The sequence below is a fragment of the Aulonocara sp. 'chitande type north' Nkhata Bay genome, linkage group LG23, assembly GCF_057382095.1.
Source record: "Aulonocara sp. 'chitande type north' Nkhata Bay isolate Kocher_YH1m ecotype deep benthic linkage group LG23, A_spYH_male_GT1.1, whole genome shotgun sequence".
NCBI classification, from domain to species: Eukaryota; Metazoa; Chordata; class Actinopteri; order Cichliformes; family Cichlidae; genus Aulonocara; species Aulonocara sp. 'chitande type north' Nkhata Bay.
In genome coordinates this window covers 34,179,713-34,206,933 of record NC_141365.1, presented here as the reverse complement: position 1 = coordinate 34,206,933, position 27,221 = coordinate 34,179,713, and the positions used below count along the sequence as shown (strand labels likewise).

Sequence of the window (27,221 nt, the reverse complement as noted above, 5' to 3'; positions counted from 1 at the left end):
CAGTGGGTCTTGGGTTCCTTCTGGTGCACGGCATTGCCCAGAGTATGCAGGCAGTTCTTGAAGGATCTGGAACTGATCTAGGAACTGATACTACTTACTGGTTCCCAAGCTTGTCTGAACTAAATCCATTAGAACACCTCTGGGATATTATGTCTCGGTCCATCTGATGCTGCCAGGTTGCCCCTCAGATTGTCCAGATCTGGAAGGAGTTCCCCAAGTACACCATACACCACAAACTAAACACACTCTCACTCACTGAAGCACAATTTGCACAATAATTAGATGCAGAACATTGACCACAGATGCCAAAAGTTGAAGCGATAGAAGCCAGAACCCACAAAAACAGAGAGAGACTTAAATTCAACACTAATATGTAGAAACAATATGTGAGACATGTCTGCTTTATATTTTGGTAATCATTGTAATATTGTGAAACAACCACTTGAGATTAAAGGTCCAAGTTCCAGTTCCTGCACCAGTTGTTTTCAATTTTTTTGATGTGGTGTGCTCTGAATGCCCAGTATTTTCTTCATTTGATTGCATGCATGATCAGATAAAATGATGTGGTTTGAAGCACATCAAAACACAGCTGTTTTGATGTGTTTGTGAGATTTTGCAAGAGTGTTTTTGTAAATGTAGGGTGGAAACTTTCAAGAGAAGCAATGGGCTGTGACCTGCCCAGCCTGTCCAGTCCTAAATGGATGGATTCAAAAAACGTTTCTTAGCAATTGCTGAAAATTGTAAATGACTGTTTTCAAACTCAATTTAGCTGGGGCATGGTGCATATTCTGCAGTATGCCTTTGCAGACACCAGGTGGCAAACAAGACAACACAATGAGTTTTTAGGGCTTCTTGCATGGTTCTGGGTTTTCAGTAAGTAGTCTCTGAAATGCTCATACATTGGACGTGGTGTAAATTGTCTGTAAGTGTGTGTCTGAATTTGTACACCCTATAAAAAGCACAAAAGAATTGTTTATGTTATAACCGTACTACTTTTTCTTACTTAGTCGGCTAAGAAAAGTTCGTAATAATTTTATTTTTTGATTTTAAGTGACACCCTCTAAGGCAGAGGTGTCAAACATAAGGTCTGGGAGTCCAAAGTTGGCCCGCAAAGACTCTAGTCTAGCCCACTGGATGGCTTTTCCAAAAATGTGATAAAGTGCATAAAATTTCAGACTTATTGCTGTATTTCCACAAGTTTTACAGCTGGTTCTACTGATAAAGATTACCATCACTACCATTGCCATTCATGTTGTCTGTACCTCAGACAACTGGACGTAGCACTATAAGCTTTATTTATTTCCTTGTTTTTAGCATTTTGCCTAATCGTACAGCCCATCCAAGAAGCAGATGTGGATTGTCAGGTGATCATACAGGTATATACTTAGAAACAAAGGGTGCAAAACCAAGAGTGCTAACTCCTTATTGTTCCATCTAATATCTCATCTCATTCAAATGTGGCTTCCAAAAAAACTGACAAAGAAAAAAACGAAGAAAAAAAAAAGATCTATATACAATATATAGAAGTGTGACCCTAACATACTGAATCATTACCTGATGTGTCGGAATTTTATGTTTTCCTTTACATAACGATATTTCCATTACGAATAAATGCAGAAAAGTCACATATTTGTTAAGAAAACTTTACAAGAATTCAGGAAGTAAGTTAAAAGTTTCCCAGGGAAGTCCTCCAGATCCCCTCACTTAATGTGTCCTCCTCGAAAACCTCAAATTAAACCTACAAACTATTTAAGAAAACATGTTTCTCACTTTGTTTGTTTTTTTAAATGACACCACATGTCTTTTCAGTGTTGTGAAACAGATAGAGTTACATCCGGATTAAAAATGCTCTATTTGTCTTTTCTTTAATACGAGCCAGATGTTACCTCCAGCCCCGGCCTGCTGTCACTCACCCCGCCTTTGACCAATCACAGTGGGCATAAACTCCTCCTTCCCTCCCCGTGGAGTTTGCGGGGGCTCGGTGGAGAGGAGGAGTGAGTAAAGATCTCTTTCTGAGTCCAGCTGTGCTTCTCTCCTGCTGCTCCCTCTCATAGCGCAGCGCTGCTCGATCACTCAGGCTGTGCAATGGAGAGATGGGCGATGCTGGCCGCGTGCGTGTTGCTGTGCTGCAGCTGCACTATGGTTACTGCCATCCAGAGGGCTGACATGTTTCCTTACGGCACTTTAAATGGAGATTCGGTGTTGAGAGAGGGCGACGATGAGACGTCCAAAGTGCTGTCCCTTCCCAGACCCTTGTACTTCTTCAACTCCCCTTTCTCCCAGCTATATGTAAGTACGACTTCATTACTATTCATTTGCACTCAGTCGAGGTTGTCTATTTTGTGAGCACCTAAAAAGATTCGCTGAAGTTCCCGCTTCACGTGTCTCAGGTGATATTTGCAGCTGTTGAATAATCTGCGCAGGAGAGTTGTGCTGCTGTTTCCCCTCTGCTAAATGGAGCGATTCATTCACGGCTGAATAAAAAAAAGAGATGGACAGCAGAGGAGATTGGGTTTATTATCATGTGTACTCTTTTTTTCATGAAGGACCAATGTTTGAATAGGATTTCAACAAACTGCGCTCCTAATATTTAAATCCAAATCTCTCAGCAACTTCACTTTTATATTCAGCAGATGTCAACAGATGCAAATAAATTAACTCTTTTTCTTTTACCATAACTGCTGTAGGAGCATCCGGTATAAGTAGAAGTGTTGCTCAGTCAAATGTACTTAATGCTTTAAAAGTAAAAGTAATTATTGCCCAGAGTGCCTCCTGTCAGAGCCTGCAAAGTAGCCATGCTGCAAAGTAGGAGTGAACCAATGGGTTCAAAGGAAAAAAGCCACTTAAAGCTTCTACTTAACTATTTTCTAACTGACTATTATTTGATAGCTTGCAGATCTGGGAAAATAACTCAAAATATAACCAAGAAATAAATGATGTTGTATTGTTCTTGTTTGAGATCAACAACGTTTCTTAGATCCAAAGAAAGTGGTAAACTGTTATTATCCTCACTTAAAACTTGAACTAAGTCTCAGCAATGCACTTCTACAACACCATGGGCTGGTATGTGATAAATAGAGATTATGTTGAACTGTGACTCATGCAAGCTATCCAAGGAGAATCAAAGATTTCAGGATAGATAGATAGATAGATAGATAGATAGATAGATAGATAGATAGATAGATAGATAGATAGATAGATAGATAGATAGATAGATAGATAGATAGGTTTAAGTGGTAGCAACATTGCACTGATTAATACTGTCACATGTGAGAATGCTCATTATGCAACATGGCCACTTTAATAATCAGGAATACCAATATTAATGCTTTGATGTGTACATCACTTTAACACACAGCTGGGTGGGGCTTCTGTGCTCACAGTCAAAGGTTTGGGCTCTCAATGACCATATTAGGGATAGTCCCTCTGACTGATGTCATACAGAGCCAAGAGTAGAAAAAACTGATCTTTTGACTCACGGGGATCTATCTACAGCCTTGTAAAAATCTCCTTCTAAAATGTTGTGAAGTAGCATCAAATGGAAATATTGAATTGCTTGAGTACAGCTGTGGCTGCATGTGGTCAGAACTTTTCTAAATCTTGATCAGAAAAATTTGGGAGGGCACCCCGAGGTTGTTCCAGTGGTTTTTGAGGAAAATAGGGGTTCATTATGTGGTTCCTGGAGTCCATGAAGGGGTTCTAGTGGTTTACAAGGGCGAATGGGTTCATTAGGAGGTTTGTTGGGTTCGTGATAGTATTCCAAATATTCCAAACTAAAGCTTTCCCTCCCTTTAGGTGGCCACCAATGGCATCATATCAGCCCAGGACTTGCCAATGGAGAAGCAATACGTTGATGATGGATTCCCCACAGACTTCCCTGTGGTGGCTCCATTCCTGGCTGACATTGACACAAGCGGAGGGCGAGGACAGATTTACTACAGGGTGACTGAAATACCCAGTGTGCTCAACAGAGTCGCACAGGTGTGTAATGATTACAGTTTTAGTGTTGAAAACTCATAAGATGCTATAAAACACTAGAGAAAAAAATACCTGTTGAACTTTAATTAACTACAGATTTGGTTTGTCTCAATCCATCAGCTCAGTGTTTGTCTTTCATTCCCTTATTTCATGTGTCGTCCTTTCCCTTCCTCCCTCATTCGTTCATTCATCTCCTCGCCTAGGAAGTACACCGGGGGTTCCCAGATGCAAATTTCACACCCACACACGCTGTAGTGGCAACGTGGGAAAATGTCCCGGCATACGAAGAACAAACTCGACCCCCTAGCCCTCCAAACAAGGTAAGATGTTTTAAAGGAAGAGACACCAGTAGCTCCAGGGCCTCCCTGTATGGAGGAGTTCTGTTTTATCATCATGTAAACAGCCCACATACCCCACACTAGTATGGTTTGGTTCTTGTGTGACACTTAATCCCAAATTCCTGGCTGTTGTGCATGACTTGTAATCACCCTAAGGTTGGGGAGATTATTTGTAATCCCTCTTCCCCAAATTTGCCTCTTAACCTTTTTAAAGGGTCAAAGATCATCTTTAAGAGTCATCAAAGTGTCCCCCGCCCTCTTTATCCTCTCCAGTTCACACACCAGTAGACACAAACATGTATTGACCATTGTTGCCCTCCGCCACTAATGGTTTTCCTCGTGTTTCACTCTTTAAATCCTTTTTTGTCTTTCCGTTTTGTGTAATCTAGGATAATTGTGCCATTTTTTAAATGCTGTATTTGCCATTTAAAGTATTGGTCGCTGATAGTTCCTGTTTGCTGTGTAACCACGACCGTAATGACAGCTATCACTAAAGCATGATGATTCTCAGGAATGGTCAATATCAAATCAGTGGAGTCTAAGAATTCCTGCCTCTCGTGTGGGTGCAGAAGCAGTGCAGTCATAATGCAGCTCAGCAGTGACCCTTGCATGAGACCTTTCCTGCCACCTACATGCTCATGTCTTTTAAAGTGTAACAAAGTGTAGTGACACTAGCAGGGTTTAAATTATGGTGTATCCGTCAGACATTTGTATTGGTTTTCTTTCATATTAATGTCAATATTAATACTTTCTAAAATCTTGTCCAAGCAAATGATTCAGAACTTAAAGAGCTGTATTAAGAAGAGTTAACAGGAGAAGCATTGGTTGCTTTGTTACAGTCCAACTTTGGGAGAGACTCCAAGTAAAGCCAGACCTACTATTGATCAAACAAACAGCTCCTTGATGTTCTTGGTGTGCAGAATTTGGGGTGAAGAGGAATAAAGGGAGTGGTAGGTTTAAGGAAAAACACCAGGGGATCTTTCTTTCTGTCAGCCCTCCTCGTCTCTGTTTGTTCTTTTTGTTGCTCTCACGGTCTGCTTTCTTTTAGGCTTGTTTCTTCCTCCTTGAATGTTTAAAAAATTATCATAGAGTAGTCTAATGGCTACTGCAACATTAACCCTCTTAACTGCTTTCTCTGGAACTGATCGGGATTTACAAGCCCCCAAGTGGACAAGGGCTTTTTCTCCGAGCCCCAAAATTGGAATTTTGTCTTAGCTCAGTTCTTGACAACATGCTAATTAGAGGATGGAGCGTACCTCCTAAAGTACAAGAAGTGACGTGTTTTGCTATTTAAGCGCTCCGTGCTGCTCATCAGATTGGAGCGCTCTCTTAGTTGCTTGAGTGGGTCTCTCTTTAGACTGATAGCATCTTCCTTTGAAGTGATTAGCCAGAGGTGCTGGGTGGTGTGTGTTGAGGGCAGATTGGTTTGTGTGTGACCTGAAGTGTGTGATTGTTGGGGTGGGTACTGGGGGGTGTTGGGATGCTGTTTCAGGGGGAGGGGGCAGAATGTGTGGCGTCTGGAGATGAAATAACAGGAAAACAGAAGACAGAGAATTAAAGCGAAAGAGTGAAGGCTCACACTTCTAATAAGCTGAGCTGTGTTTTCGATGAAATTAGCCTTAGAGATGCTATTATCAAAATTGGACAGAAATTGCTTGACTTAAAATACACACCCATACATCAACTAGCAGGGTGCTCTGTTAGCTAATTACCGCAGTCATTTCGCTAAAGACTGCTTTCAGTGTTTAGATCTTTTAAGAAGTGTTGACTTTACTTTGAGCGATTATCAGTAACACTAAGCAGCCCGAAGTTGGAAAAATATCTCATCCAAAGAAGCACTAGAGTTATCTTGATGTTAAAAGAGCAGGTTGACATTTCACACATACTCACTGTCTTGTCACGAATTAGATAAAAAAGATGACTATCTTAGCTTAACGCAGAGGCCAGATGAAAGGTAAACAGCTAGCCAGGCTCTGCAAGTTACAACAGCTACAGATTCACAAGCTAACTAATTGCATGTTATAACTTGCTTGTTCATCAAAGCAAAACTTGATAACTTCAGTTCCTTGTGTCCTACTGGCATGTTTCATAGCATAAAGGCAAACAATCAGAAACGCCTGTGTGTCCCTTGAAGTGAGCATTCTCTCTGAGGTGATAAGTGGAGGCAAACCGCAGGTTTATCAGTTCATCTGTCAGATGTCTCTATTTATATTTAATATTAATATATTGTAGGGGTGGGGAAAATGTTGTAATACCGTATAGTATTGCAGTACTTTGCTTGGGGGTATTATATCAATATAGGAACACCAAATATCAATATTTTATCAAATACATTTAAAAAACTCTGGGAATACTACAAGCAAAGTGGCTCATCTCATGCACCACCATCCTGAGATAACGTTAGCCAAGCAAACTTACATTAAATCATCTATATAAAAAAAAAAAAAAAAAAACAACAACAAACATTCGACACTGGACACACTCTAATTCAGAGCAAGCTAAGTGCCCGGTCATGCGATTGAAAATAGGACAACAGTCTTTGGACAGACTGCAATTACTCTCAGAGAGAGTCAACGTTTTGTACATAACTTCTGTCTAATGTATAAATGCAGCAAAAATTTTCTGGCACAACTTCACCTGCTTCCAAGGTGCATGGAGAGGATCAATGAGTTTTTATGAACTACACCTCCTTTTTTTTTATCAGTTAAATTACTCTCACATGAGTAATGTTTATTCAATTAATCTTATTATTTTAGCCAAAGAAGAAGTAACGTTTTAGACATCTCATCTTAAGTCTACAATTTAAGTCTAAATTTTAGAGATTTTACATTTTAGAGACATAATTTTTTTTTTTAAACCTGTGTGTATATAGCATCCACCTTTTGCATTTCATGCATGTGTTATTTTCAGACATATGGGGGTTATGCAGAATTATTAGGCAAGTTGTATTTTTGAGGAATAATTTTATTATTGAACAACAACCATGTTCTCAATGAACCCAAAAAACTCATTAATATCAAAGCTGAATGTTTTTGGAAGTAGTTTTTAGTTTGTTTTTAGTTTGAGTTATTTTAGGGGGATATCTGTGTGTGCAGGTGACTATTACTGTGCATAATTATTAGGCAACTTAAAAAACAAATATATACCCATTTCAATTATTTATTTTTACCAGTGAAACCAATATAACATCTCGACATTCACAAATATACATTTCTGACATTCAAAAACAAAACAAAAACAAATCAGCGACCAATATAGTCACCTTTCTTTGCAAGGACACTCAAAAGCCTGCCATCCATGGATTCTGTCAGTGTTTTGATCTGTTCACCATCAACATTGCGTGCAGCAGCAACCACAGCCTCCCAGACACTGTTCAGAGAGGTGTACTGTTTTCCCTCCTTGTAAATCTCACATTTGATGATGGACCACAGGTTCTCAATGGGGTTCAGATCAGGTGAACAAGGAGGCCATGTCATTAGTTTTTCTTCTTTTATGCCCTTTCTTGCCAGCCACGCTGTGGAGTACTTGGACGCGTGTGATGGAGCATTGTCCTGCATGAAAATCATGTTTTTCTTGAAGGATGCAGACTTCTTCCTGTACCACTGCTTGAAGAAGGTGTCTTCCAGAAACTGGCAGTAGGACTGGGAGTTGAGCTTGACTCCATCCTCAACCCGAAAAGGCCCCACAAGCTCATCTTTGATGATACCAGCCCAAACCAGTACTCCACCTCCACCTTGCTCGGCGTCTGAGTTGGACTGGAGCTCTCTGCCCTTTACCAATCCAGCCACGGGCCCATCCATCTGGCCCATCAAGACTCACTCTCATTTCATCAGTCCATAAAACCTTAGAAAAACCAGTCTTGAGATATTTCTTGGCCCAGTCTTGACGTTTCAGCTTGTGTGTCTTGTTCAGTGGTGGTCGTCTTTCAGCCTTTCTTACCTTGGCCATGTCTCTGAGTATTGCACACCTTGTGCTTTTGGGCACTCCAGTGATGCTGCAGCTCTGAAATATGGCCAAACTGGTGGCAAGTGGCATCTTGGCAGCTGCACGCTTGACTTTTCTCAGTTCATGGGCAGTTATTTTGCGCCTTGGTTTTTCCACACGCTTCTTGCGACCCTGTTGACTATTTTGAATAAAACGCTTGATTGTTCGATGATCACGCTTCAGAAGCTTTGCAATTTTGAGACTGCTGCATCCCTCTGCAAGATATCTCACTATTTTTGACTTTTCTGTGCCTGTCAAGTCCTTCTTTTGACCCATTTTGCCAAAGGAAAGGAAGTTGCCTAATAATTATGCACACCTGATATAGGGTGTTGATGTCATTAGACCACACCCCTTCTCATTACAGCGATGCACATCCCCTAATATGCTTAATTGGTAGTAGGCTTTCGAGCCTATACAGCTTGGAGTAAGACAACATGCATGAAGAGGATGATGTGGACAAAATACTCATTTGCCCAATAATTCTGCACTCCCTGTAGATGATGATCTCATTTTCATATTCCTACAGAACAGGTGGTTTGCTGACAGAAAATGTAATAGTTAAATGTGAATTTCTGTCTACGTAAACAGCTACAGATATGTCATTTTCAATGATTTATCCCTGTTAATTGCTGGATTATCAGAAACAGATTGCACATAATTGAGAACCTGACCCCATTTAATTGCAGACTGTCTGCAGACTGACTCCATCCTATGGCAACATTTGGCCAAGTTTATTGACAGCGTTGGTATGCTTGTCAATCTGAATTTGCAGCAAAAAATAAGTGAGGTAACTTTATCTTGTTATATAAGATAGATACTGACAAAGTTTAACTTTGAAGACATAATTTATGGTTAACAAAAGGTGATAAATCTTAATTTATATATTATTAAAGTACTTAATATATTGCAAAATATTAAAAAATTGATTCTGTTTTTCACAGGTTTTGGAGTGCCTTAAACCTGTGCTCTTGCTAATGATTGGCATGAGGGGAATCATTTGGTCATAAAAACAAAATCTAGGTGTATAATAGAAGTCAGTAGCAAAATGATTCTCGGCTCCCCTGACCTATTATCTCATTACCTGATGAATTTATGATGATGTGATTGTCCAGTGTCCCTCTGTTTCTAAGCTAGATCCGTCTCTCACCCATACGGAGGATGGCAATAATGCTCAACAGCTGGACTTACAAACCAATAAGTGCCATCCATCATTTTGTATAGTTATATATGGTTTTACTCAGCTTCAGTTCAAGATGTAGTTCACAAGCATTATGTAGATCAACTCAGATAGTGCGTGATGCCATATGTAACATGACTGTCTTTCAAAGTGACAACACAGTCATTTCTTAGCAATCGTCCTGGCCTTTTAAGAGGAAACATGAAGAAGATTTGATCTTAGAATATATCTTTGCATGTTTTCTGGTTTTATAAATCTGTCCTCTGCATTTGCTATATGTGGAAAAAGAAAGGTATTGCCAGCTGAACTGTCTTGTTACTGTACCACAATAGGAGGTGCTGTTGCCATCGGTGTTATTTGTTATTTCTGGTGGCTCCTTGCAGTGACACAGGAGGCATCCCCCTGAAATATGTTCATCCCGGTCCAAAGCAGACTGACTGAACTTCAAGTTTTAGAAGATGTTACTCTGCTTTTACGCCCTGAGAAAGATTCTGCTTATTAGTGGACAAAAAGTAAGGGGAAAAATGAGTTTGCCTTAGTGTACTGCTCTGTGATGTCCAAAAAATGACTCATGATGACTTGGGACATCGCTTTAGTAATTATAAGTACACATTCATAGCTGTCTGGTTTGTAGTTACGTAATAGATTCATGTTCGCAAACCTTTGAGGATCTAAGAAAAGCAGCTATGGTTAACCACCATTTGCTCTTGATTTAAAAAAAAGCTTTTGAAAAGCTTTCAAAAGCCCCAAAGCTGGACAGATTTTTTTCAGCTATAAACAGCTGAAGGTAAAAAAAAAAAAAAAAGTCACAAAAAAATAAAATTAGTGTAGAGATTTTCATATGACAACAGTAAGATACTGACAGGAGTGTTGGGCTGTAGTCAGTATGTGTGTATGTGTGTGTGCCAGTTCCCACGCTGCAGGCAGTTCCGTTTGTAGCACTCTGGTGAGGCTGGCAACTGGGCTGCAGCTGCTGTCTGCCTCACTTTGCCTGCTTGGAGCTGTGCGGCCGACGAGATAAAACACCAGCAACTAACAAACAAGTGAAGTCCATTTATCCCGAACTCGTTTCCCTGGGATGTTCCAGGCAAAGCAGACTGGGTTCCAGCTTTAAATATCTGTGACATGATTCAGAACATCCGCTACAGTGTGTTGAGTCATTTATTTAAAAGCCAGATGAGACGGAAAATCAACGAAACTGTCTTCAGTTTAATTTATGTGAGGTAAAGTAGACTCAACTATCTCAAGGCAGTAAACCACACTACTAATAAATAAGTAAATAGTAAACAATCCCAAAGTAAGATAAACTATGTTGAGTAAACTGAGAGAGTCCTAAAATTAATTCTACACAACAGTTTGATATATGTTTGCGGCTGCTGTCGTTTATTCAAAGCCTTGTTAACGTAGTGTCAAGAAAAGAGTGTATATAAAAGATGGATACAGCCAGTGTGTTTACACAGCCCTGTGGATTCATGAATTCTAAGTTTGTAGTTTGGTAATCAGTCTTGACCATGCATGACCATATTTGTATGAGATGTTGTCATACACGTAGTTTAGTGTAATGTTGTATGGCATGCTAATTTTGGCAAGAAATATCCTAGAAAGCAAAGTTAACTTAGTGGAAAAACTGAGGAAGCAACTCACTAAAGTGATTTTTAGTACAACTGAATGCTGAAAGCGATGACATTTTAAAGTGGCCGTTTAACAACATTAAACATGAATAGATTTTGATAGGGTGAGTGATATGAATATTATCATATCAGATAGTTTTTAGAAATAGGGAAACAGTTTTTGTACCAGGCTGTAAGAAAATAAGTTAGGCGTTTGGATTGACTCCTTTTAGCTTCTTTTTCATTGCTACTTGGCATCAGCTAAGCAAACTTTTGCAAAAATAACTTCTTGGCTGTAAATAATTGGATCTATATTGCAGTATATGTAAAATGTTGTTTAGATTAGGGCTGATGAGGAATATTTCTTGCTTACATGATCTGTGTATACAGAATAAAGCTTATTAAATAGTATTATAGTATCAAGTCTGTATGCTAAGCAAAGCTAATCATAGCTAACTATCTAAGCTAGTTCTAGCTTCATATTTAGAGTGCAAACTTAAAAGTGATATCAATATTTTAATTTTAATTCTATTCCTTTAAAAGTAAAACACCAAAAGAAGGGAGATTGTTATGAATCATCATCATATGCAATCACATAAATCATTGGGCCACTCAAAATGCAACAAATGACACTTCATAGGCTGCCATTGAGAGACAAAAATGATGAAGAAAACAAAACTTGACACAGGTTTCAGTCTTCTTTCTCTTCTGTTTTGTCCTGTTTGTTGTACCTGGTCTCATTCCCTCTTCTTTTTACCTTCTCTGTCTCCTCAGTCCCGATTTGTCATAGCGAACAGCCGCCTCTCTCTGAGCCTGGTTCTGCAGGTGGTTGCTTAATGTTAAAGGGGAGTTCTTCCTTCCCACCATCGTGATCACCTGATATGTTGGGCGTATCTCTTGAATATTGTAGGCTTGTTTCCTTACAGTGCAGTAAAAATCACTTTGTGACAGCGGTTGTAGAGAACTGGTCCCATGATAATAAAACATAATTGACTTTACAGTTTTTCTCGATTGCTAAAAAACATTTCTTGAAACTACGCCTCATATCCTCACAACAGTAAACACAAATCCATAACCTCTCACTCAATTCCCCAAACATCCTATTTCCAGGTCAAAATGAAGCTCTACACCCAAAACTATTCACTCCTGCTGAAAAACCAAACTTTGCCCTCAGACATCAAACACAAGCCCTCAAAAACACACACACTACAACAGAGTTTTGCACACTGGTACAATTAATTCAAAACAATAGTTCCAAAACAATTAGGTTGCTTATGGTTCTCCCCTTCAAAACCCTTGTCACATGATAAACACAAAAGACGCAACCAATGTATGTACAGTGGCACATTGTCATTCATGTACTATACAGTACAACACACACCAGAAACATTATCCCACCTCAGCATCTTGTCTTTGGTCTGGGTCAGGCCAGAGAATCTCATCCACATCACAGGCTATATTGGCCCCAGCCAGGCAGCGGGGGTAAAATCCTCTTGCATGCCTGATCCACCCCTGGCATGCATCTACTGATATGTCTAGGCAGGCCTCTTCCATGGCCTGAAGGAGGTGAACACGGACATAAGGTTCTCGGTCATACACTTTCCACCGCCATGCCGAAAATAACTCCTCTATCGGGTTTAGAAAGGGAGAGTATGCAGGCAGAAAGATATTAGAAAACCTTGGGTTATTGGTAAACCAGTCACGAACCAGAGCAGCGCGATGGAAGCTGACGTTATCCCACACAACAACGTAGTGAGGCTGCTCTGGCTGTGCTGGTTCCCTGTAGTCCAGCTGGAACATATGTTGTCTTAAACCATCAAGAAAAGCAAGGAGAAGCATAGTGTTATAGGGTCCTAGTACGGCATGGCGGTGGAGTACCCCTCGTTGGCTGATGGCTGCGCACATAGTGACATTCCCCCCACGCTGACCAGGGACATTTACAATAGCCCGATGGCCAATTATGTTCCTCCCCCTTTTCCTTCTTTTGGTCAGGTTAAAACCTGCCTCATCCACAAAGATTATTTCATGGGGAACAGGCCGTCCTTCAATCTCAAAGATTCTCTGCAAAACACATAACACAGTAGAGTCAATCGGTACCCTGAACCACAGTTCAAGAGTGCTGAAATGGCAGCATAAACTGCCATGCTGTGATGGTACACAATACTTTATACAATATCAAAACTCATACCTGAACATATTCCACACGTTGGTTCTTCACTCTGTCAGAGTTTCGTTCGAAAGGGACTCGGTATGCCTGTTTCATCCGGAATTGATTCTTTCGGAGGATGCGGTCAATTGTGGAGAGGCTGATGGCATTTATGCCTCGAAAAAGATGATCATCCTCAATCACTCTCCTTTGAATCTCTCGCAGGCGGATTACATTATTTGCAATTACCATGTTTACAAGTTCCCTCTCTTGCTCCTCCGACAAAAGCCTTAACCTGCCTCCACCAGGTGGTCGTCTCTGTGTCCTACAAAAATAGAAGCACTCATTACTGTAACTGTCACACATTCATTTTACAGGAAAATAATGGAAACATACTGAAACTCAAGACACATAAGTTCAGTAACTTACAAGTTACTGTACAAAGCAGTCTTACTGCAAGTACACCTACCTGTTTTCCTCCCTGAAGGTTCTGATGATGGAGGCAACAGTGAAGCGACTCAAATTTGGTTGTACTCGTTGCCCAGCCTCCCTCATAGTCATCCCATGGACAAGGACATGGTCAACTAAAGTGGCTCGAATTTCATCCGAGACTGACTGTCTTCGTGCCCTTGCTCTTCCCCTTCCTTGTCGCCGTCGTTCTCCACCTCCACCTCCTTCACCACGTCCTCCTCCTCCTCCACCTCTCCCTCCTCCTCCACCACCTTCCTGTTGTCCTAGACCACCTCCTCCTCCTCTTCCACCACGTCCTCCTCTTTCACCATGTCCTCTTCCTCCACCATGTCCTCCTCCTTCACCACGTCCTCCTCTTTCACCATGTCCTCTTCCTCCACCACGTCCTCCTCCTTCACCACGTCCTCTTTCTCCACCACGTCCTCTTCCTTTGCATCTCTTTGGATCCATTGTTTCAAACCTGAATGAGCTGACTTTGGCCCTTTTATCTATCCATCGCAGGTTCTGATTGGTGTGTGCTAAATTTTGACTCCTAGTGTTTCCACCTGGTTAATTGTGTGCTAATTGAGCTCAAGCTATGCTGACTTAAGTTAACATTATTGCATGCTAGTGCTTTCTAAATGACTACATGGTGTAAGCACTGTAAAATGTAGGGATTTGTGTGTAGAGTTTTGCAGTAACAGTTCACCAAATTTGAGTCATGTGTCAAAGCAGGGAATAGTGTTTATAGTTCAGGGAAATGGGTGTGCTTTTTGACCAATAGCGTTACGGTTTTGAAATTTTAGTTTAGAGGCCTGGTTATAGTGTTTAAGCAATCGAGAAAAACTGTAATGTGATTTATACACAGGTCTAAAAGGCAAGTTCATGTAAGTGCTTATCACCTTTCTAAATAAACTTCCGGTATTTTTCTTTAGAGGTGTTTTCAGACTCTCTCACCCCCTGCTGTGAAGCAGACAGGCCTAGCAGATGGATGATGTTACCACCTAAACCTTAAAACAGTCAGCATGGCCCCCAAAAGAAACATTTGTTGGTCCCAGAGACAATTAAACGTCTGTGCCTGCGTCTGCTTGCAGCAAAGAGTGTGAGGAAACGCTTTAAAAAGGTGTGACACAACGCCTGTAGGGAGTCTGAGTGTTGTATATGTGTGTGTGTGTGTGTGTGTGTGTGTGTGTGTGTGTGTGTGTGTGTGTGTGTGTGTGTGTGTGTGTGGAGCGGGGGACCTCTCACATGCATACTGAGCTACAGAGTCTAAACGTCTTTGATGTGTGTTGGCTGCAATTTGTTGTTCTCCAGCTGTGAGACTTCTTTACACACTTGGGGAGACAGACAAACACATGAGTACAAAGACAGAGACGGGATGGGGACCAGCACAGAGGACCTTACAGGACTGAGGCTACGTCCACACTAGCCTGGATAGATTTGAAAACGGTGTTTTCACAGAGTTGTGCATCCACATTGAAACGCCCGAAAACGCTTACATTCCAGTACTGCGCATGCGTGAAACGCAAGGAGATTCAACCTGCCTCATTTCTGTCTGCCGTTTATTTACTTTCCGGTTCTTTGAAACATCGCGGCAAAATGTTGAGGAAAAGTTTTTTAAATGGACTAACAATGACGTGGAGTTGCTGCTGTGAGTAACACAAAAGTACAAAGTTGCAAAAGCGAGTGAGAGTTAAAGAATTTGAAGAAAAGCTATCTGAAGCATGTACAAACTGATATTAATCTTTAATATCGCTGTCAAAATTGAGAGTAAACAAAACAACTGCTGTACAATGCCCTCCGCTATCTTAGTTTAATTGGTCACATGACTGCATCATATGACTAATATGCATCATCGTTTTCTAAAGTCTCCGTTTTCGCTGTCCACACTGCATTTGAAGCACCGTCTTCAAATGTATGCGTTTTCGAGAGCGTTTTCAAAACGCTGTGTTTTCCTCCGTCTCAGTGTGGACGGGAGGCCAAAACTGAGAGAAAACGATGCGTTTTCAAACGAAAACGCATTAGTTCAGCATTTTATGAATGGATTTATTTGTTGTGAAAATGAGATCATCATCTATACCCCCCCCATGTCCATCACCACACTCTATCTCTACAGGCTGGAACAGGCTGGTGTTTGCTCAAACACTTGGGAAAGATTAAATATTCTCAGCTACTTTCAGTTGCTCCCCAAAGTCGTGTTTTAACTTCTTTTATCTGTGTTTTTAGCAACACTTATAGTTCAGGAGTAAATCACATCGACTTGAGGGGTTATTAGGTTTCATACGGTTGTAGTTTACAACAATATTTCAGTGGATAGTACCTATCAAAGTAACATCCACATGGATGTCAGGCCCAAGCTTTCCTAGCACTCACCTTATCGTAAAGACATGATCAGCGTTACTCACCTTACCTGTCACTGTTTTTAATGTTGTGGCTGATTGGTGTATGTTACATGTAGACAGAGAAAAAACAAACAAACTTCCTTTTGCTTTTCTCAACTTAACCTTACATTTTGGTTGATCTGATATCCTCGTGTTGGTGTTGTTCCCAGATCATCATACTAAATGTTGTTCCAGGATCAACATTGCAAGTGACCAATCAGAATGTTGTGACGTCATACTTTTGCAACTTCGGGAAAAACCGGCGTAAAACAAAAAACTGTACTAAAGCTGCGTGAAACCGCCTCTGTCCGCCGATCAACGGACCCTGACCCTAACCGTAACCCTTTAATAAACGGTAAGCAGAATTGATATTGTCCTTGCAACATTGGAATTTCATAAATGCACGAATGGCTTGGCGCGCAAAAGAATAACGTCACAACAATGCGATTGGTCACTTGCAATGTTGAACCTGGAACAACATTTTCATGATGGTCTGGGAACAACACCAACACGAGGATATCAGATCATCCTTACAATTTTAGTGCTCCTTTTGCTTCTCGCTGTGTCCTTCATTTCTCCTCCTCCTGCTCCCAAGAAAGCAGCAACAAAAACAGGAGAGACATCTAGTTGGAGTATCAGAATCCCCCCCCCCCTTCCCCCCCAAAAAAAGGTACACATCACGTCATGTTGCTCCAGCGTCTTCTCCTCCTTCCCTGAAAACACAAGCCCCCCTCCTCACTAACTGCGCAGAGCCCAGAGGCTCCGAAATCCCTCCCGCCCACAAACAGCAAGAGCATTTAAAGATGTTGATGTAAACAAGGTGGGGGACACACACATGCATTCACATGAGATTAATATAGGTGGAGGAACATCTGTAGGTGTGTGTGTGTGTGTGTGTGTGTGTGTGTGTGTGTGTGTGTGTGTGTGTGCCCTCCATGGCCCCTGGCTAACACATTGTAGCTGGTCTCTGGTTTGCATGTTGTAAAGTCATCCTGAAAGATGTTGAGACACACAGGAAGACAGCTGTGGAGATCAACATCTGGGCTGGGGGCTGAGAGTATGAGGTGTGTGTATATCTGTTGCTTTCTTTTTATGTGTGAGTCTACGGATAATTGGATTTTGTTCCAAAGGAAAACAACATGGGATCACTCACAGTGTCTCCTTCATTCACTAAATCTGTGTTTGTTCAACTGTGGTTGAGCAGTGGGCTTGGCCTCCCCCATACGTGTAGGAGATAAGTTCTTCAAGTCACAGTCTCCCGTGTAAATGGAATTCCCTCATTCGTCAGTCCATGCAGACTTCATTCAATTCAGCTTAGTTTGTGTAAAGTGAGATGAGATGAGATTAAGTAGTCGTTTTGGTGACCGCAAGGCGTGGGGGGTGTGAAAGGTGAGAAGTCTAAACATGGGACCCAGCAGATGAGAGAAGAAGGGCAGGCTACACAGGGAGGAGGAGAGGGTAGGTGCAGGAGAGGTGTGAAGTTTAAACATGAGGAGTAAGTGTAAAAATAATGAATAATCGGAGGGAGGTTAAGCTGAGCAGGACACACTGGAGGTGATTTTATAGATGTGTAAAAACTGGATTCAACACTATGTTAATCAGAAAAACATAAATATGTAGTGTAGTTTGCTTCCAGTGAGCCAGACTTTCTCATTTTATTTTTAATTTTTGGGTTAAGTAACTTAACCTGCAAATAGTTCAAGCATAAAAAAGGGAAAGGGGAAAACAAGGCTCAAGCGATGAACTGATTTAAACTGTACTTTAGATACTTTCTTATCTAAAGTACTTATCTAAAGCCTTTCACAAAAACTTTTGTTTCCATTTATTTAGTTCAATCGATGAAAGATTGCAAATATAGAACAGTCTCACAGGCATACAATACAATAGAATACAACAGTGAAGTTTATAACCATCTGTAAACACGTTGGAGGTTTTGTCATGGTTAGGAGCTGCATGTCAGCCAATGGCGTTGGGGACCTTGTCATATCTGTTTAGATGTTCCAGATTTGATCCACCTGGAAAGTGTTTGATTGACGCCACACAAGCCCCTTTTCCATTAGTAGCTACTCAGATCGGTTTGACATGGATCGACTGGTTTTCCATTACAATTTAGTACCTCTTGATGGACGTGGTTGTCGTCATAGCAACGCGTCTGAGTGTACCACAATGTAATCAATATGCAACACAAAACCAACAATAAAAGTGGACTTCGAGGCAAGATTATACCTGCTGCTCGGGGTAACACGGCGTTGTTCAGCCTTGTTGCTAGGTTTCAAAAATGTGGTTTTGATTTTCCTGAACGACACGCTCTCATGACTCATGGAATGACGCCACAGACTAGCCAATCGGTGGCATGCAGTGTGATGATGTCACATTTTAGTACCTGCTCAGATCACTTGGAACCCTGGCTGAGCAGGTTAGGGTTATTTTTTCTTGCTGCCCATGTTGTAATCCGCTTTTGCCTCCACAGGTCAATACGTTCCAGGCTGTTATTGGTTATGATGAGACAGACTCATATGTCCTCTTCCTCTACCCTGAAGGCGGTCTGAACTTCTTTGGCACACTGCCTAAGGTAAGCAAACAAGAGTTAAGTCATCACTGTTACAGCTGTAGGGCAAAATGTACACGAGCAAAATGAACCATTGTATTTATATCACTATTTTTATCACTTCACATAGCCACTGCTGCTTTAGGTGCATAAAGGGGTCAACATAACACCTGACCAGGGTTATGTTAGTATCTGTGTGCACGTTTTGGTTGCTCAGATTTTACATATTATTTTGTTCCTTAATGACTATTGAATTATTCTATATAGTTCCTAATTTTTGTTATTGTTAGTATTTGTTGCTAAATATTTGACAAATTATTTTATTTTATTTTATTTTATTTTATTTGAGAACATGGTTATTATGTTGTTCTGTTTTTTGTTTGTTTTTTGTTTTTTTAATTTTTCTAGGAGTCGTATAATGTTGAGATAGAGCTTCCAGCAAGAGTTGGCTTCAGCAGAGGAGAAATTCCAAATATATTAACTTCCCGAAATGAAGGCCCTTACTACAGTGTCACCAGTAATGAGCAGAGTGTTAAAAACCTCTACCAGTAAGTAAAAAAGGTTAAACCATAAATTTCTTTGCAGCCAACAGTTTAACCTTAGAATTAGATGTACGCAAATAATGACTTGTTCTATGATCAGAATCGAAACAAGTAACAAGATGCATACACACACAGTAATCGCTAAAACAAATACTGGTAAATAAATGTGTATGTAGTAAGAGCTTGCTAATGACAGTGCATGTATAGCACAATAAGGGGCAGATAGCTAATAATTACAGGTTGTAAATGTCAAGCTAAAATTAGTGACTCAAAAAAAGATGTTCACATTCATTGTTATGTGCCTTGCCTTATGTCCTTTGTTGAACCTTTTCTTCAAATGCTGTTGCAGGAGAAGCTTAGGACATTTATAACAACAGAAAATGTTTTTTTGTGGTGCACATAATTATTTACATCCTTCTGTGAATGTCTGATTTCTTCTGCTCTAGGTTTGGTAACAGTGGAATTCCAGGCCTTTGGCTTTTCCACACTGGAAACCGTTATTCCTTTGACAACATTGTACCTGCATCCATTAAAGGTCCTGTTTCTACTCCACCAACTGTAGGATATGACTCCCATATGGTAATTTTGTTATTTGCTTGATTTAGCTTTTGGAAGATAACAATATATCTTCTTGAAATATACTGTAGTGCATCAAAAATCTACATTTTCTGCCTTATTTGCTTGCTTATTATGCACCAGTCTACTGCTTTGTACAGTGTTGTCGGCCACAATTTTTTCTCCCCAAATGACCTCTAACAAGAAAGCCTAATTTCTGCTATTGAGTACATCAGAAATTTCAACTTTCATAAATCATTCCAGATTATGCTAAATTGAAAAAGGCTTAGCCATGTCTTTAGTAAAACCTCTGTAACTTTGTGAAAAACAGAAAAGTTTGCTTTTCAATTTCTACTATAGAAATTTCATTTTTTTATGACTACAGTTAAAAACAAAACAATTAAAAAACAATTAAAAAAAAAACAAATAACACAAAACTGGAAGTCAGAGCAATGAGCTACCAGAACTTTTACTTTAATTTTATTTCTTACAATTTAAGTCCAAAGAGCCGTGCTGACAGATTTCTGTTATTGGCACATGTAGAAAAACAGTTAAATATGTAACTTCTTTACAGAATGGGGAGTTTCAGTCGTCCGGACCGCTTAAGATCAAAGTGGGTTGCACGTAGCCCGCCATGTAAAATGAGTTTGACACACCTGCTGTAGAGCATCTCTGCCATCATGGGCTTCCCAACACACACAGTCAGACACAACGTTCTTGCTATGCTGCTTTCTTTATTCATTCAGTGTTATCTCTAACGCTTTTTTAACAGTGACATGTCCACTCAATTTTATCAGCTCTAGTAGCTCTTCTGGCTGCTAGTCCAAGTGATTGCTATACACACCTTGGTCCCAGCGAGCTACTGCATAAATAGAAGAGACATAATGAGACAATTGCTGACAGCTGTGCCAGCCAGCCCAAAGAGCCCTCTGCTCCAGCTCTCCCGGCGCTGAGCCAAAACCACACCCCGCCACCAAATACCCCAATCGCCCAACCTGGGATGCGGAGCCATCCGGCCTAAACTTCCTTTGCCCACAGAAGAGGAAATCAGCCACAACCATCTATACCTCAAAAGCCTTTGGATCATCGTGAATTTGAAAGGCTGTCAAGCTAGATATCGTTGGATGATCTGGGTGTTGGCATCCTTCGTGCAATGGAGCCATCATTCTGCAAAACATTGCCCGAACATAGGGTGAATCAGCATATCAGGAGATAACAGTGGAGGGCTTCAACTGCCTACAGAATTGCCAGACATTCTTTATCTGCTGTGCTGTATTTAGTCTTGCGCTCTGACAGCTTACAACCGATGTATACCTCAGTCGAATCCCCTCACCTGCAAACACAAAACGGCCACCTGCCCTCAGGGAGAAGTTAGGACTATGGAGCATGGTTATCCCCAGAGAGTTTATTTTACCCAGTCAAATGGAATTTAAAGCTTCCTTGGCACTGCTCTGTCAATGGACCAGGTCTGACTCACACTTTCGGGTGAGGTTGGTCAGGGGACTAGATAGCTCTGCAAAGTTCATGATGAACCCATTCAGCTCCAAGAACCACCTAACAGCATCTGCTCTCTGGGCTTGTGTGAGATGGTCGTCACGAAGGAATGGCGGGAATGGGCCCCAACCCATCTTTGTCTTTCATCAAGCTCACCAGAGAAACAGGATCTGCCTGCCTCTGCACTTTCAGGCAGTATATTTTTGTGGCTCTACCCCTGGCAGAATGTGCTAACTCATAATTGACATCACCCACCCATCATGTGTGACCACAAAAGACCCTTACTACTTGACAAGTACTTTTCAGCTGGAGGATGGGAGAAACACAAGTAGTTTACCTCCTGGTGTAAACTACTTGAGTCTAGCCTCTCTGTTGTCATCCTCTGACATCCTCTCTTCTTTTATTTTTGCTTGGACTTTTCTCACAGTTTTCTGTAAGTAGGTCCAACACCACACGTTGTTTTCTGCCAAACAGCATTTCAAAGGAAAAGAAAAAATCAGTGGAGGCCTGGGGCACCTCCTACAGTGGAAACAACAGTGGGTCTAACCACCAGTCCCAAGTTCATTCATCCTTGTGAATGAACTTCTCCTCAAACATCATGGAATTTAATGCTTTATTCACACACTCCACCAGCCCATGTGTGAGATTTGAAAAAATTGCCCTGGTCAGTAAATATTTCTTTTGGGATTCAGAATATGACCAGAAACAGCTCATGGACCACACTCTCAGCAGAAATTGAAATGCTTCACAAAGCCACCTCTTCATGATATTGTGTTGCATAATTCACCAAGACTAAAAACAAAAGGATATCCTTGTGCACTCCAGTGAAATGACCTGACTGGCATTCCAAGTAGGACTCATCCAGAAGAATTGGGTCACGATTTTATTATGGTTTTATCATATTATATCAGCACCACCAGCAACAGGATGTACATTTCCCACTACAACATCCCTAGTTACAGCCAGCTGGGTGTGGCCAATAGCTGATCTCCCACTCCCAGTCTGGAGTTGTGGAATTGGCAGCACTGGTCTTTATGGGAGTAGCCCAAGCAGTCCAGCACAGTCTTCCAGACATCTTTAAAGTTCCCCTGAAAAACCGCTGGTAGGCTGAGCGCTGCTGCCTGCCCTTCCCCAGACAATAGGGGAAGCAGCCACACAGCCTTTTCCTCCACCAGCTGCTTACCAGCCTCCAACACTGTATCCTCAAACATATCCAAGACCAGCTGCGGTCATACGTCTCCACTGTCTTGTGTGGCATGATCAAAGAGCCATGGTAAGTAGAGGCAGTTGAGTTGCGGCCCCAGACCAGACCACAAGGTTTTCCAGCACCGGGTTGTGCCGCTCGGCCTGGGCCTGCAGTTCTTCCATCTGCCCTCAGTTAACCACCGCCTGCTCCTATTGCACAGGGGAAGTTTTGCCACCATCTGATCCAGGGCTTAGACTTGTTTAACAGTACAATCTGTTGGTGTGACCCTTCTTTGGGTGTTGGGTGGAGTTGGCACCAGTGTAGGACATTTCTACCATCTTGGGCTTCCCAACAGATAAGACAGTCAGACACAACCCTCTTGTTATGATTGTTTTCACTGTTCTTTATCTTACACACTGTTTCTGATGTTCTTTTTAGATAATCCCCAGTCCAATCAGTTTTATTAGCTGCCACCACAACCTCAGACACCCATGCTGCTCTTTACTCCTCTGACTTTTCCATTGTTTTTCCTTCCAGGGCACCACCACCCCAGACTATGATGAGTTTGAAGAATATGTGGAGAATACGTTTGACCCTAATACCCAAGAAAGAGAAGATGATTATCCTTTAACAGGGAGGAACCCTGAATTCCAGCCTGCACCTGCTGATGGTGACCGATCAAGATTCCTTCTACCGCAAAACCATTATGGGAGCGACAATATACCATTGACCTTTGAACCTGTGTATGGTTTCGAGCCACCAGAGAGGCAGTACGCTTCCCCTAATCCTCCACAGACAGTCGCAGAGGGAGGTGCTCAGCAGCCCCAGGAACAGCAACCACAGGTAACAGTGGTTCAAATGTGCAAAGAACTGTAGTATAACCCACTAACCATTTATCATGCACAACTTGGTATTATGCACACCTTTTGCCATCACAACTGCCTTAGTTAGATATGAAAAAAGGGAATTGAAACAGCAGGGTTGTCAGGTGTTAAAAGGATTTTAAATTCAAAGGACAATTTAAGAAAATATCATGGTCATAGTGGAATGGTGTTGTCAACAAAATAATGAGAACATAGCGCAGATCATAACTTTCTGGATTATGATATTTGTAGAGAATTACAGCTACAGGCTTGGATTTTATTGCTTTCAATGCCAGAACATATTTCTCCTGTGTCTTCCTCTGCAGCTGCCTCTGAAAGTGGTGAATGTGCACACCCCACATAGAAATGCTCCGCCTCTTTCCCCTGGAGCACATGTGGTCAGTGTGGATGAAGAACAGGTTAATTTTGACACAGGAGGTAAGAAAAAAACAATGAGTATTTTTCTTTTTTTAAAACTTATCAGCAAACTTTATCCTAAAGAAGTGCACAGAGCAGTCAAATCAATATGTGGTACCTCACTGAATCGTCTAGATACACTTTCCAACAGTTTTCCAAGTTACTTCATAGTGTGCTCGTTTCACGCTTAGGCCAAAATAGGCCATTTAAAGGACGTCAGAAACAAAAGGACAGCTGGTCAAAAGTTCAGTCTTTTTCACAGTCAAGTTGTCATAGTGATAACTGGGCAAGTATACACTTTGTTTTGTTTTTCATGCAATTTTATTTATTTATTTGTCTTTGGATTCCTGTGACAATGAAGTGAGTCACATGAGACTATGTTTTGAGGAGCCATTCTAAAGAAAGCCACAGCCAAAAATGTGCCTATTTCACACAGCCACGTTTTGAACAGGCACAGTCAAACCCATACACATATACAGAGAGTGAATTCTCATAGCTGTCCTCTTTTCATATCAGTAACTTTGTCACTGCCTGCATGTGATGCATTTGGGGACATCTGTACATTGTAGCTATAACAAAATAACCTTGGTTGCACTTTCTCTACTCTTTGAAATTAGTTTCATGGAAAACGCTACCTCGCTGTCTTGGCCAGCTGCCGAGCGGTACCTAATACAATACTGCCGTTGTGCTGTGTAGCTACCAGGTGTGTGTGCTCACGCTCCCTCCCCTTCAAACTATTCCCACAGGATTTTGCCATAAATAAGAATGTGTTCTCAGTGAACCTCTTATATAAGGTCAAGCAAACTGTCTGTGTAAGTGAGTTCATCTTATTAGGTCAGTTTGGGAAAAAGAAACAGTTTTTTCTGAGAAGCCTTCGAGATCTGTCGCCAAGTGTTTAATGTTCTATCTGAAATTTTTATGCATGTTTTTAGGAAAACAAGATATGTCTTTAAGCTCACTATTTTGTTGTAGAGCTATAGTAAAAGTGGAAACAGGCAGGATGGGATATGGAGCATCTTGCTGCTAAGGCCATTTTAGACCATATCTTGTAGACTTAAAGAATATCAGACTTCATGTACTAGTATACGTACATAGAGTATTTGGCTATATTTATCAAATCAAATCAAATCAAATTTATTCATAAGCACATTTAAAAACAACACAGGTTGAACCAAAGTGCTGTAGATAATGGAAATAGTAAACATTCATAGTAAAAAAACAATGAAAGACTAGTCACAATTAAAAGCTAAAGAATACAAGTGTGTTTTCAAGCGGGTTTTAAAAAAGGTCAAATGTCAAGTGCTATATTTATGTGTTTTGAAGTTTTTAGAAAGCACATTTATATTTTTCGGCATTTTTATGGATTTGATGTTTATGAAACTTGGAGTACAATTGTTACGTCTTTGTCTCCCTAGAAAATTCCAACGTCCCAAAAAGAGAGAAAGAAAATGAGAAAGTCAAAGAGAACAATGCACTCGCTCAGGAGTTATGCAAGCTCCATGTGATGTTTTTTGTTAAGAGAAGTTACTTAAGCATGTGAGGTTGTGGTCAGACTTGAGCAGTTCTAATAAGAATAGGCATTTAAGGTTTCAATCTAAATATCTTAAGTCAGCAGTTTTCTTGCTGACTCAGTTATTTATTTATTTTTTTGTCGATTCAAAGAAAAAAATTGTGCAGCATTCAAGTCAGAGACACTTTCAACAAATAAACAGTCTTTTAGTTTAGAGTCTATTTAGAGCCGTAGTCAGAACATGTATATGCTGTGAAGACATTGGGTCTCATCTTGGCCACATCCAAGGACTGTTTATTACTTGGTATTGAGGTTTAGGTTAATATTTGGCTTAGTTTAGGGTTGTGGTTAGCCAGTGAGTGGTGAGGGTTACAAGACTACACAATGTATTATGTCAATGAAGGTTCTCATTAAAGAGGAAAGATGTGCATGTGTGGATGTTTGAAGCAGGACTGCAGCAGCTGGTTTTCTTTTCATATAGCATCTTGGAGTGTATGCATATATGTCTGCATGTGTGTGTGTGCAAATTTCATGTTGTTCCACTCACCCCCAACCAGCTGCAGAGTCTCTTCCTGTTAAAAGAGTTTTTCCTTCCCACTGTCAGTAAGTTCTTGGTCATAGAGGGTCATCTGATTTCTTTGTGTTATTGTAGGGTCTTTACTTTGCAGTATAACGCGCCTTGAGCTGACTGTTGGTGTGATCTGGTGCTATACAAATACATTTGAATTGAAGTTTTTGTACAATGTGTAGATTGGAGACAAAATATAAATTGTTCAAGTGAATCATCTTACCATCACTCATTTTCAGGTAAAAGTCATAAAAATAATATAGAATGTTGATCATTATAAAAGATTTTTCATAAATTTTGCAGAAGACATTCACAGATGATACAGAGGGAGATGTTGCAACAGTTTGAAAAGATAAGACTTAGTCGGAAAAACTCTTCTCCCCCTAAACCATCAGCAATATGAAGGTTTTGTCTGAGTAGCAACACTTACTGTTCAGGAGAATACTGCAAGTAGCTGCGTCATAACAGAGAGCTTAAATGAATATGGCTGAGTGATGATGTCACCAGTGGAGCGCAAACTAACCAATGTAGTGGGTATAACTGAAGCATTAGAGTGGAAACATTAGGCTAATGAGTTTAAATGTCGTATCATGTATCCTCTAATCTTACTTTTTTTCTCTCATAGTGATTCAATATACTACAGAGAATAAGGAAACATGTGCCAGGTATGTAAAGAGTAGACATGCAATTTAATTTGCTTACCTACACAGCCAATCAGACATTGTTGGTAAGACATTGAAAAGACATCAAAGACAACTTTGTTAGGTGTCTTAACAACACTGAGATTTGTTCAAAACAGTGTAAAGAGTAAAAGTTGCTTTCTCAGAATCTGAAGATCTTTCTTAAAAAAGAAAAGCTCTTTCCTGCAGAAATAATATTTTAAGTTAGTGTCTGCTTGATCTGACACTTGTCCATTCTCATGCCTTGTCTGATGCCATGAATACATATCAAAAAAGCACCGATCGTACTTAAAACTACAACTTTCTCCTTCTCATTTAGATTCCTGCAGCAGTGCTCCCAGAATGCATTTTGCACTGACTATGCCACAGGCTTCTGCTGTCACTGCCAACCAGGCTTCTATGGAAATGGACGCCAGTGTCTGCCTGATGGTTAGATCTTGGCCATTTTTTCTAAGTGCTGTGCCCATTGGTTGTCTTTACATATTAAAGCTGCTTTGTTGTGTGCGTTCTGTGCTGCTCATCCAGGTGCCCCCCAGCGTGTTAGCGGTAAGGTGAGCGGTACTGTGTATGTGGGATCGACTCCAGTATCGCTGAACAACATTGATCTCCATGCCTACATCGTGGTGGGAGACGGGAGGGCGTATACTGCCATCAGCGAGGTACAACCTGAAAAACAGCCCCATTAATCGTGTACAAGCTTCTTCTATATTGTAATTAAGATTAAGGCAGCCAGTACTTTTTCCATAACAAATTTAAGGAACCAATCTGGTAAGCTTTCAGAGTGGGGCTAACTT

At 40.8% G+C, this 27,221-nt stretch overlaps 2 protein-coding genes across 2 annotated transcripts in view; one reads left to right on the top strand and one right to left on the bottom strand.

Annotated features, from left to right (window-relative positions):
• Positions 1 to 1,989: 1,989 nt before the first annotated feature.
• Positions 1,990 to 27,221, top strand: part of nid2a (nidogen 2a (osteonidogen)) — a 66,461-nt gene continuing 41,229 nt past the window's right edge. Inside the window, exons 1-11 of the mRNA XM_086283936.1 lie at positions 1,990 to 2,289; positions 3,796 to 3,981; positions 4,182 to 4,298; positions 18,535 to 18,636; positions 19,021 to 19,160; positions 19,601 to 19,733; positions 22,927 to 23,232; positions 23,579 to 23,690; positions 26,373 to 26,412; positions 26,747 to 26,856; positions 26,953 to 27,086. Of these exons, the coding sequence (XP_086140062.1) occupies positions 2,086 to 2,289; positions 3,796 to 3,981; positions 4,182 to 4,298; positions 18,535 to 18,636; positions 19,021 to 19,160; positions 19,601 to 19,733; positions 22,927 to 23,232; positions 23,579 to 23,690; positions 26,373 to 26,412; positions 26,747 to 26,856; positions 26,953 to 27,086 (1,584 nt within the window). The 5' untranslated portion in view covers positions 1,990 to 2,085. The remainder of the gene's footprint in view (positions 2,290 to 3,795; positions 3,982 to 4,181; positions 4,299 to 18,534; positions 18,637 to 19,020; positions 19,161 to 19,600; positions 19,734 to 22,926; positions 23,233 to 23,578; positions 23,691 to 26,372; positions 26,413 to 26,746; positions 26,857 to 26,952; positions 27,087 to 27,221) is intronic.
• Positions 12,166 to 14,524, bottom strand: LOC147302289 (uncharacterized). The gene is made up of 3 exons (XM_086282778.1): positions 13,703 to 14,524; positions 13,276 to 13,558; positions 12,166 to 13,148 (listed from the first exon to the last, which is right to left on the bottom strand). The coding sequence occupies exons 1-3, from the start codon at positions 14,152 to 14,154 to the stop codon at positions 12,477 to 12,479; spliced, it is 1,407 nt and encodes a 468-aa protein (XP_086138904.1). The 5' UTR covers positions 14,155 to 14,524; the 3' UTR covers positions 12,166 to 12,476.